The sequence below is a fragment of the Pundamilia nyererei genome, unplaced genomic scaffold (assembly GCF_000239375.1).
Source record: "Pundamilia nyererei isolate P.nyererei 1_Seehausen unplaced genomic scaffold, PunNye1.0 scaffold00275, whole genome shotgun sequence".
Taxonomy (NCBI): Eukaryota; Metazoa; Chordata; class Actinopteri; order Cichliformes; family Cichlidae; genus Pundamilia; species Pundamilia nyererei.
Genome location: NW_005187676.1, coordinates 478,424 through 489,127, shown reverse-complemented (window position 1 = coordinate 489,127; position 10,704 = coordinate 478,424). Strand labels below are relative to the sequence as shown.

The following is a 10,704-nucleotide window of genomic DNA, read 5'->3' as shown; positions in this document are numbered from 1 at the left end:
TGAGAAAAGGGCTGGAGCCGGGCAGCCATCGGGACAAACTGGTTGAGGAGATGAGACAGAATGGGGAGAAGATGGTGAAGCAAGCGTCTCAGTTCTGGGGATCATTGCTGACTCTGGTTGATCCTGAGCACCACCAGGAGCTTGTTCCCACTGGTTCAGACACAATCTTTGAGCCACAGTCTCTGGGTCCTGGCATGTCACTGTCCAAAGACAACAGGAAGGTTTTCCACAGTCAGTGGATGAAATTTTGTTCTTCCCGCTTGTTCTTCATTAAGAGTACACTTCCTGTTCCTGACTTTAAGAGATGGGTGATCAGCATTTCCAAAGACTGTGATTGGACCATCGGTTTATGTGACGACACTTACGCAACCAATATGAAGGATGGATATATCTATGGTCTACGCTGCCAAGGTAACCAGCTCTTCTCTCTCACAACAGAGTCTAGTTGGGTTATGAAAGAAACTCAACCTGTGATGGGGTTTGGGATGAAGAAAATTGAAACGCCCCAACAGCATTATAAGGTTTCCCAACAAGTGATCAACGCTCCAGGTGGAAATGTGGAACCACAGATGAACAGACCACAAATAGTGGAAGTTGTGTGGAGCTTTCCAGACTCATTATCATTCTTCAACAGGATCGGGCAGCACCAGAGAATAAACTTACTCACAGTAACAATCAGCTCTACCAGCTCAGACCTCAAGCCTTTTGTTTGTCTCCAGGGTTTGGAAAAGGAAGCGACAAATGTATCGATCTTTGGGTCAAAGAGTGCATTTAAATTTGGACAGATTCAGCAACAATATCAGAATCAGTGGAAATGCTCATGTGGGAAGATTTATGGTGAGTCTACTGATGGATACCATTATGGAGGGGCTTTTTATCCCATGTATTCCAAATCAACCTGCTCTTGTGGAAATATTATTGGTGTGGCACGAATCACAGCGGTGCTTTGTGAACTTCTGTAACTAATGCTCATGCTGTTGTCCAAAACCCACATCACCACATTTCTTATTAACCATGTAAGTTTTAGTTCCTCTTAAAATGCTGATTATCTGTAAATGAACATGTGGTGCTGGCTGTGCAAAAGTCTCTCTACTGCTAAAACTTGCAAAAGTAGTCTAGAGTAGGGTTTTTCATCATAAATGGTGCAAATTCAACACTCTTGTGCTAAATTATGGCTGGTGTGTTTCTGCTTAAATATAATCGACAGCTTACTCTGTATTTGTGACATTGCGAATGTTTCTTGTTAATTAAACCAAACTGCAAACATTACAAGGGAGCATCAAGGACTGCACTCATGGAGGCATTCCTGCTGGGAAAACATGTCTAACAACTCACAAACAAAACGGAGAAGAACAGAGCCACAAACTGTTCTCTGTGACATGCGTGGAGAGGATAAAAGGAACCCAACAAAGAAGACGTGCAGCCTCATCCTCTGGAACTATCTTATACCCCCGTGTTTGTTGTGTTTACCATTAGTTCCAGAAGCAGTTTAAGATAGAAAGTGATATAAGTGGCACAGATCTCTAGTTTCATGTGTACACACAATGATCTAATCAATAATAAAATCATTGGAGTTTGAAGTTGTGGAATGTTTTTATTGACTGGATGAAATGTAACGTGACTTTTGAAATATAAAAACTGCCTTTTTTTAATCTTCACTCAAATATGCCAAAGAAAAAATAACAGTTTACATAAGAACAATTTGAAATGAACTGTGTGAAACTAAATACTGTTAAATACTCACACTGAAGGACTTCTGAAGCTAACATGAAGGAATCAGTTTATTTAAAGGCTTTAATCATTACAGTAAGTCTACTTGAAGCTCTCGTTTGTAAAAGGAAACACAAACAAACTTTGGTATTGATCAGGAGCAGCTGAACCAGGTAAGACAAAAGTACAAATAGATTCAATAACATCTGTACTGTAAGTTCAGCACTACATTACTACATGCTGTCTGTGCTCCCAGATTGTACTCATTGCACTAACAGATCATTTATAGAAAGTATAACTCATTAAAGTGCAAAACTTTAGCAAAGGAATGACAGGTTTTCTAAAAAAACAAGTCGATGTTATAATTTTGTTACAGCAATTGCAGAAACATTTAGGATGTATAAATAATTTAAGACATTTACTATAATTTTATATGTCAGTGACAAAGGCGTTTAGGAGTTTGCACTGGAATGATGAGAGAGCAGGCCTGCAGAGGTAGCCTGCATCTTACTACCTGGAAACACACTCAGACCTGGAATATTCAGAGTGTGAGGAGACCCAGAGTCTGTGTGCTGGAAAATACTTCTGTTATAGAGAGTGGAACTTACGCAGCTAGAGCTGCGCTGAACGTTAACATCAAACTACCAGAACGAGTATCAAAATATGATGTTTTTAAGTAATAAAACGTCTGCTCGCTTTAGTTTACACCAGACTAACAGACAAATGGCATGTGGGAGTCAAACCGGCGCCGCTTCTTTCTTTGCAAAGCCGGACGTTCAGCTGTCGTTCCCGAAGACGGTGTTGAGCTGCTGGGTGACTCTGATGAAGGTCGTCCTGCGGCTCAGCTCCTTCAGCTTGGCTGCACCGACATACGTGCAGGTGGAGCGGACCCCTCCCAGGATGTCTCGTATGGTGTCACCCACCGGACCTTTGTAGAGAACTTCCACGGTCTTCCCCTCCGACGCTCTGGAGGCAAAGAAAATGAATGAATGACATCTCACCTAAATAACCTTCCTCTAACAGCCAAGCACCTGACGCCAACCTGTAATCAGCCACGCCTCCCGCATGTTTCTTCATCGCCGTGTCGGAGCTCATGCCGTAAAACAGTTTGTACTTCTTGCCGTTTTTTTCGATGATCTCGCCGCTGCTCTCCAAGTGGCCGGCCAGCATACCACCGAGCATCACAAAGTCTGCTCCAGCACCTGAGAGCCAAACAAGCAAACTCCGTTTTCACGCTAGTTATACTTTAAGATTGGAGTTCAAGTTCTCTTTGAAAACACAGCAACTCACCAAAAGCCTTGGAGACATCTCCCGGGCAAGTGCACCCCCCGTCCTGTGTGAAAGCAAACAAGGCGTTACGACTGTGACTTTATCATGGCTGCACAACTCTAACAAATAACACTGACCTGGGAATTACAGTCAGTAGTTTCATCAGGCTACGGCCCATGAGTAATAAACTAAAGATAAATCAATGTCAGTTTCTGTCTCACAGGTCTCGGCTTAAAGGAAGAGTCCAGAACATTTTGTGTTGTTAGATGACAAGAATGAGTCTAAACTCTGTCCAGGAACAGTGGAAAACACACAGTACATAAAAGATAGATGCAATAATAACAATAAAATGATCATCAGGGTAAACAGACTAAGAACATGTTATAATGAAGAGCATGCAAGTCTGAACTGATGGGCTTTGAAATGAGATTTAAAATAGAAAGCGAGTTTAGGGTCAGATCTGGATATCAGCTGATATTATCTATTTGGCTCAAAAAAAGAAAAAAAGAGGCGGGACAAACACTCTTGAACCATGCAGATGTGCACCAGAGGGGATTCTGGTTGGCAACACCAAAGGAACAACCAGCTGATCCAAGCAATCGGGGAAAGTGTAAAAGAGTAAATAAATAACTCCACGAAATAAATGTTATGAAAGTTTGTTTAACTTGTACATCTGATTTTCAAATGACCGAGCATCAGTAGTAGCATCAGTCATAATATTGGTGGAGCTTGTTTTGCGCACTTCCTTTTTGAAACCTCGAACTGAGCCTTTATTTTGTTTTTGTTAAGCCACATGTTGCTGCAACAGTCACTTATTAACCACAGGAAAACCACCCTGGGTGGAGGACACCCCGCTTTACCTTCTATTTTACTCCAAATATAAATATACCCAAAATCTATTAAAATTTATATTTTGCAATAAATAAGATTTTAAGCAACGACTGAGACCTTAAACACTTTAGGAGAGTGTTTACTGAGATCTCGGATGAAAAAACTCAAAAAGGGGCAGCTTCTTATCGATGTATTAAATCTGACTCGACCACAGGAACCGCCCCCTGCTGGCCGTTAAAAAGAATGCAATGGTTTTAAAGTGCATAACACAACTGCCCATATTTTACATACAAGAAACAGCTAAAACTCAACCATGTGCATCTAGAAAGCTCACAAATTAATGGCATATGTTATTGATTCAAAGGGATTTAAAAAAATAAAAAATAGAACTTGTGGTTTGAGACACTCTTCTATTTCTATTCCTTCGACCACTTCCTGTGTGCTTCCTTTTAACGCAGGAAACATGCCATCTTCAAACTCTTCTCATCGCGACTGCACTCACTGAGATGATGTGGCCACCCAGGCCATGGGCTGCATCTGCACACTCAATGACGGCGCTCAGCTGAGGATAGCCAACCCCTGTCTTCTTGCGGGTGGTGCACACAGAGCCTGAAGAGGAAGGAGGAGAGAAACAGGAAACAGCAGTTTTAAGCACTGTTGAGTCTTTATGTGGCAAATGAACGTTGACTGCATGGTGGCAAATATGAATAACTATTAGCAGAGAAAAAGGAACGTAAACAAGGTGGGTAATTTTATATAAATATAGAAAATGTTCTTATAATTTAAATATGCCTGTGCAGAACATAGGCAAGATAACCTCACGGCGAGTGAGCTAAGATCAACTGCAGAGTGCCTTAAGGCTCACCTGGTCCGATGCCTACTTTGATGATGTCGGCGCCGGCGAGGATCAGCTCTTCCACCATCTCTCCTGTTACCACGTTCCCTGCCTGAGCAAAAATAAAAATCAGCACGTATCCGAGAAATGTCGTTTTCCTCGGGCATTTAAAAGGATTCACAATCAGGAACTGACCATTATCGTGTGCGAGGGGAACTTCTCCCTGACGTCTCTGACGAAGTGGACAAAGTGCTCTGAATAACCGTTTGCCACATCCACGCAGATGTACTTCAGCTGCGGCACCGCCTCCACCACGGCCGAAATCTTCTCAAAGTCACCGTCACCGGTCCCCGTGCTGACTGCCACACTCTGAGAGACGAACACAGAAGAGTGAGACTCGTCTTACAGTTAACACGCCATTAATAACCTCGTCAGAATCACTGGTTCAAACAGCAGTGAGTACCTCCAGACATTCTGGATGCTTTTCTGCAAACTCCAACCAGTCATCCACCGTGTAATGTTTGTGGACTGTGGTGAACAGAGTAAACTGGAGGAAGACACAAAGAACAAAATTCGGTTATCCATGCAGACATACAGCAGTGCAAGAACACAGCCTATCGTACTGTGCACAAGTCTTGAGCCACCAGAGTTTCTTTATATTTTGGTAGAAAAATGGGAAATAGGTGAAGTGATTTATCGGTGCAAAAATGCATGAACATACAAAATATAAGGCAAAAAAAGAATTTGCACAATTCTAACGAGTTTGAGAGTCAATATTTGGTGTGAACATCTTTATTCTTCAACACAACCTGAACTCTCTGAGGCAGATTTCTTGTGATTTCTTCAAGTAGTCTTCAGGAATAGTTCTCCAGGCTTCTTGAAGGACATTTAAAGCTCTTCTTTGGATGTTTCTGCCTTTTGTTCTGTTCTCTGTCAAGATGATCCCACACTGCTTCAATAACATTGAAGTCTGGACTCTGAGGAGGCCAATCCATGGCTGATAGTGATCCACTGTGTTTTTTATATTCGCGTATATTTAACTTCATTGGCAGTGTGTTTGAAACCACCGTCATGCTGAATAATGAAGCTGCTACCATTCAGTCACTTTCCAGATGGCATTGCATGGTTTATTTTGAGATGTACAGAAAAGTGGTGTCACTGCTGTTGGGATTAAATAATTTGCAGTGCCTCAATAATGCTATGCTTTTCATTAATAATGAGTGTTATAAAGTTATACAGAGTAGTATTAAGTAGACACAGCCCTGAAAAATAAAGGCATGAGACCATGTGTCCTTGGGGAGTAGAAAGCTGCAGACTCTCGCTCACACTTGCCTGGGAAAATGTAGATAAGAGGGAACCATCTCTAGTGGAAAGTTACAGGGACACTGTTGTTTAGACTAGAATGAGAGAGCTTCTGTAATAAAACTGTTGGGGGCGCACCACCATTTTGAGATCCGCGGCAACGTGTCATGCAGGACGCATCTCCCTTCTACAAGTAATGTGAAAGAGAAATAAAGTGTTAAATGGTCTACTGAGCAGTGGTTTGTCGTCCATCGGATGCCTCTGAATTGTTGATATTTACACTGTTCATGCAGTGACATCTGATGGCCATTAGGGGCAGTATTAATGAATGACACACACACACAAAAAAGTGTGTGTTTGTGATGTGGTCGTCATCTTTTTTTGGCTGAGAAGGTTAATAGAATTGTAAGATAATACAAAGAAACACACAGTTATTTGTATTATCATTCTATTGATATAGAAATATTCCACATGTAAGCCACCAATATTTAAACTGAGGCTTCAGACTCCTCCTGTTTTTAATCCCCCGTTCAGCAGGGACAGGTAAGAGAATCAGTGCCCATCCTCAGGTGTAGGGATTACTGGCACTCACATTACTCATGGCTTAGATAAATTTAGGTTCACCTACTTCTGTTTGGACTACTTTAATCACTCCCTACTGCTGCCAGCAGTACTTCTCAGTGAAATAATACATAACAGCAAACATTTCTGCACCTGGTGCAAAGCCACAGCCATCTCAAAGGTCCCCACAGTGTCCATGTTAGCAGCGATGATGGGGATCCCTCTGTAGTTGCCCTTAGAGTTCCTGAAGGTAAAGCTCCTCATCAGGTCAACCTGTGGTACATGAGGAGGCCAAAAAAATTACTTAAGAATTAATTTATGCAACCAGCTGGCAAAACATTTATTTTAGTTATTTGGAATTCCCACCAATGATTTGCTGTGACTCGCAGAGCCACACAAGACTGTATTTTGTGCCCCTTTTAAAGCACTGTCGCATGGCCTGTGGGCTCACTTTCCAAGAATAGCTAATGATTTAGCAAATGGAAACATCTGCATGTAGGTCAGTCTGCTTTCCTGTGGAAACTGCGCACAGCTGCATTACCCACCTCGCTCCTAGACTTCAGCGTACTCCGTTTTGGCCGGAGGAGCACATCCTTGAAGTCTAGCTTGATGTCATTCTCTATACGAGGCATTTCCGAAAAGAAGCAGCAGCAGCCGGTCTAACAGGGAAAAAGATGGAGCAGTGCGGATCTATGAAAGAGAGGAAAGTTCATATGTTAAGGGGACACCCCTTACTTTGTCATTCAAACAGCCATGTATATGAAAAACAAGTAACTGTAAGCAGGTACGCTCAAAGTTGACGTCAGGAGGGACCCTCAAAAAGCCAAGAATCCTTCAAGGACTGAAAAAGAGACTCGGGGAAAATCCGGGACTGCGTTATGAAAATGGACTAAGTCCTTCTGTAGCTAATGAGTCCTGCTTTTTTAGGTCCGATGCCAAAATTCAAGGTTACACCACATAACGGGGTTAATAGCTGAAGTCACTCACAGACCGTTCATGTAAGCATGAGCTAATAACAATAAAATGAGTGAGTTATCTACCATTTTAATAATTTACCAAAACAAAGTACTTACCGTTGGGAAAATAACAGATCTGGTCCGAACCTCACCGCTTCAGCTTCCGTCTCCACTGGCGGGAAACCTTATTGTGGCGGACGCCCGCTGGCACCCGCCTTGTAGTTTTTAAGGGGTTCTGCTCGGAGGAGACGACGCACGTAAAAACTACTAACTCGACTTGCGCTTTACGTCATGTGGTACTGATGTCGTAAGGATTTTTAAGGTACTTGGGTGAGAAATTTGGGTTTGCTTTTCTTGTGACCTGGCTCCAGTTAACGTAAAGTCATTTAGGTTTGAATGTTGTGTTTGTTTGTTTGTTTGTTTTTGCGGAAAATAAAATATATAAACCGGAAATCCACGAAGCGGAACGGTTAACGTACAAACGAGAAGGGGGAAAGACACAGGAAGTATCCACTGATTTTCTGTGAAGAGGAGGAATATCGCGTATCTTCATCAAAATACCACATCGAAACCTAAAATTCCAGAACGTAGTTGGATATATTTTACATTCCTTTAATATATACTCGCACCACTGATCCCAATTGATTGATATTTCTACGAAGAAGTCAACAAAGATGCTGATTAAAGTGAAGGTAAGGTCCGTCATACTGAACGATTTGAGACTCGTCTTGTTATTACTGACTCACTGCCTCTGCTGGATCCGTTGAAATCATTTGCTTAACAATGTTTTTATCACAGACACTCACTGGCAAGGAGATAGAGATTGACATAGAGCCCACAGATAAGGTACATGTTTGTCTTTTTTTGATGTGCGCAGATAGTAAGTCGGTGTGTTTTTCAGTGCATTTTAATTCATGTACATCCAGGTGGAGCGGATTAAAGAAAGGGTGGAGGAGAAAGAGGGGATCCCTCCCCAACAGCAGAGGCTAATCTACAGTGGAAAACAGATGTAAGACCCGGATACAGTTTTTTTTTACTAAAGAGTGATGTTGGGGATGTATTTAATGGAAGCACCTGCACACAGTGTAGTTTATTACAGTAAATCTCTTAAAATAAATATCCCAGTGTAGCAAGTGCTCACTAGTGCACCACGTGTATCTGCCAGAAATCAGTTGGCCTTAGTTTAAAATGAAACTGTACTTAAGATTTATATCTGTCACAGAAACAAATCTGCATTAGCATGCTAATACTGATAGGAAGGGCAAGAGCAGAATGATCAACTTTACCTCAGGTTAATGTACCCAGGCGAATTATAAAATGTATTAAATTTATAGTTAAAATCAGTCAAATATATGCTAAAGGCCATTTCATGCCATTGTGCCAACGAGACTCAGATCACCTGACTGGAGCAAGAAGGAAACATAGGACTCAAAAATCCATCTGCACATATAGGTTTTTATTTTATAAAGTGTAAATTTTACAAAATCCACTTTGCACCTATATACTGCATTTTAGGAACAACCACAGACACATTGCTGACCTCGTTTTAGTTTGAAAACTGCAGGGTGGTGCTTGAATGTGGACGGGGTGAAACAATGACTCTCACATTTGCCACCATATTCAGCCTTATCAGGCACAAAAATGCAGCTAAATCATTACGAGTTAGATTCATAAACATAATTTTTTGCTGTTTGCAAAGCAGTCGAGTCTAAAGGGTCACTTTAGTTGTTAGCAGTGACTCTGTAAGGTTTATGTTGAGATAACTGCCTTTTACTCATCGTTGAATTTTAGTAACGTTTACAGCTTATTGTTGTTCTAAAGAAGGAAATCTCTTGTCTTAATTTTTGCTACCGCTTCTCTTCTGAAGCAGCATTTTTTATAATACAAAGAACTACAGATGTACGTCGACATTATCCTCAAAACGTTTAGGGAAAAGTTCCACATCTTTACCTGCTTAAACTGTTTTACGTATTAAAATAAATCATTTGTGTCAGATGGATTTTCATTTAAAAAAAAAAAAAAGAGTATTGAATGCATCGTCTCTTTCCTCAGGAATGATGAGAAAACAGCAGCAGACTATAAAATCCAGGGAGGCTCCGTTCTCCACCTGGTACTTGCTCTGAGAGGAGGATGCCTGCTCCACCATCGCACAACACTTTGTTCTACACCTGCGGTGTAGCCTTCACCGCTGCCTCAGCTGTTGCCCTGCCTGCACGAAGCAAGAACAGTGACGACTCCGAGCCAGCGGCTGCTGGATCACCAGGTGGTATTGTAGCCAAGATGGAGCCTTGGTCTAAAAAGTCTGATCGGGCTCTCTTTATTTCAGACATTTCCCTGCAACCAACAGTGTGTTGGCCACAAACGCTCCCTCCTTCCACACTGTAAATTTGCCACGGTGCGACACCCTTATGTAGTTGAAAAGTTTCTCAGAATTAAAGAAAATTTTGTCTTCAAGTCAACAAATCACATATTTTGTCTGAAGCAGACAGGCCCGAGGTTTTCGAGGCATGTAAAAAAGTTACTTTAGTTCCACTAATGATAACACTGATGACTGGACTGCGATGCTGCCTCCAAACTTTCTTTAATTGATTTTTTTTTTTATGCTGTGTACATGTTTTGTTATTCTTATATGATGCAGATGTGCAGTAGCGTAGTTAGATTTGAGGAGGATGAATCGCTGCATATGTAAAAGGATAGTTCCACATTTAAGGAAAGCCACCGACTCATTCTTCATGGGAAACCGACGCACCTCTCGCATCTGATCACTCAACATGAAGTCACTATCATCAGCTGGTTAAATTGCTTGTTTGTGTAGCACGAATAAGCTCCTTTACCGGGCGTGTCCCGAGAAAGTCCTTTAAATTACGCTTATAGAAGGTTTAAATGCAAAAGCTCACATGCAACAGTCAGAAACACAAGCTGTAGAATAAGTACTTTATAAATCAAAACACAAAAGTTCAAAATGAGTAAAAAAATGTAGATAGACTGAGTAGTGCAAGGTGCAAACTGTGCTATAGTGATGAATGGAAAAATAACCCAGCAATAAGACCGGCTGCACTCTGTAGGTGACAGATTTCCTTTGTTAGCATCTCTAAATCTTTTATTAACATGTCACATGACACATGTCGGTTTAATATGTCCAAAGAATAAGTGTTTAAAACAGAAACTGTGTTTCAGTCTTCTTCTTAACCCACAGTGAAATGTCATTTCTAACTGTGAATTTTCCACTTGGATTATGTT

The 10,704-nt window shown here is 41.4% G+C and overlaps 2 protein-coding genes across 2 annotated transcripts; one reads left to right on the top strand and one right to left on the bottom strand.

The window, feature by feature from the left end:
• Positions 1-1,768: 1,768 nt before the first annotated feature.
• On the bottom strand, positions 1,769-7,667 carry gmpr2 (guanosine monophosphate reductase 2). Its single transcript, XM_005750473.1, has 10 exons — positions 7,582-7,667; positions 7,054-7,198; positions 6,662-6,781; positions 5,109-5,192; positions 4,841-5,014; positions 4,676-4,757; positions 4,313-4,419; positions 3,001-3,043; positions 2,753-2,912; positions 1,769-2,676 (listed from the first exon to the last, which is right to left on the bottom strand). Exons 2-10 carry the CDS (start codon positions 7,138-7,140, stop codon positions 2,487-2,489), a joined length of 1,047 nt encoding a protein of 348 aa, XP_005750530.1. The 5' UTR covers positions 7,141-7,198; positions 7,582-7,667; the 3' UTR covers positions 1,769-2,486.
• A 56-nt stretch (positions 7,668-7,723) lies between these two features.
• Positions 7,724-10,695, top strand: nedd8 (NEDD8 ubiquitin like modifier). Its single transcript, XM_005750475.2, has 5 exons — positions 7,724-7,786; positions 7,927-8,156; positions 8,263-8,310; positions 8,391-8,473; positions 9,517-10,695. Exons 2-5 carry the CDS (start codon positions 8,139-8,141, stop codon positions 9,641-9,643), a joined length of 276 nt encoding a protein of 91 aa, XP_005750532.1. The 5' UTR covers positions 7,724-7,786; positions 7,927-8,138; the 3' UTR covers positions 9,644-10,695.
• Positions 10,696-10,704: the final 9 nt, after the last annotated feature.

Bases quoted from the DNA above. Each gene is read 5' to 3' on its own strand.
- gmpr2 (XM_005750473.1), bottom strand. From the start codon at position 7,140: ATGCCTCGTATAGAGAATGACATCAAGCTAGACTTCAAGGATGTGCTC. The intron at 5,015-5,108 runs GTACTCACTGCT...TTCGTCTCTCAG, and splicing joins AGCATCCAGAATGTCTGGAG to AGTGTGGCAGTCAGCACGGG. The intron at 3,044-4,312 runs GTGAGTGCAGTC...GCTTTCACACAG, and splicing joins TGGGTGGCCACATCATCTCA to GACGGGGGGTGCACTTGCCC.
- nedd8 (XM_005750475.2), top strand. The intron at 8,311-8,390 runs GTACATGTTTGT...ATGTACATCCAG, and splicing joins ACATAGAGCCCACAGATAAG to GTGGAGCGGATTAAAGAAAG. The intron at 8,474-9,516 runs GTAAGACCCGGA...CTCTTTCCTCAG, and splicing joins ATCTACAGTGGAAAACAGAT to GAATGATGAGAAAACAGCAG.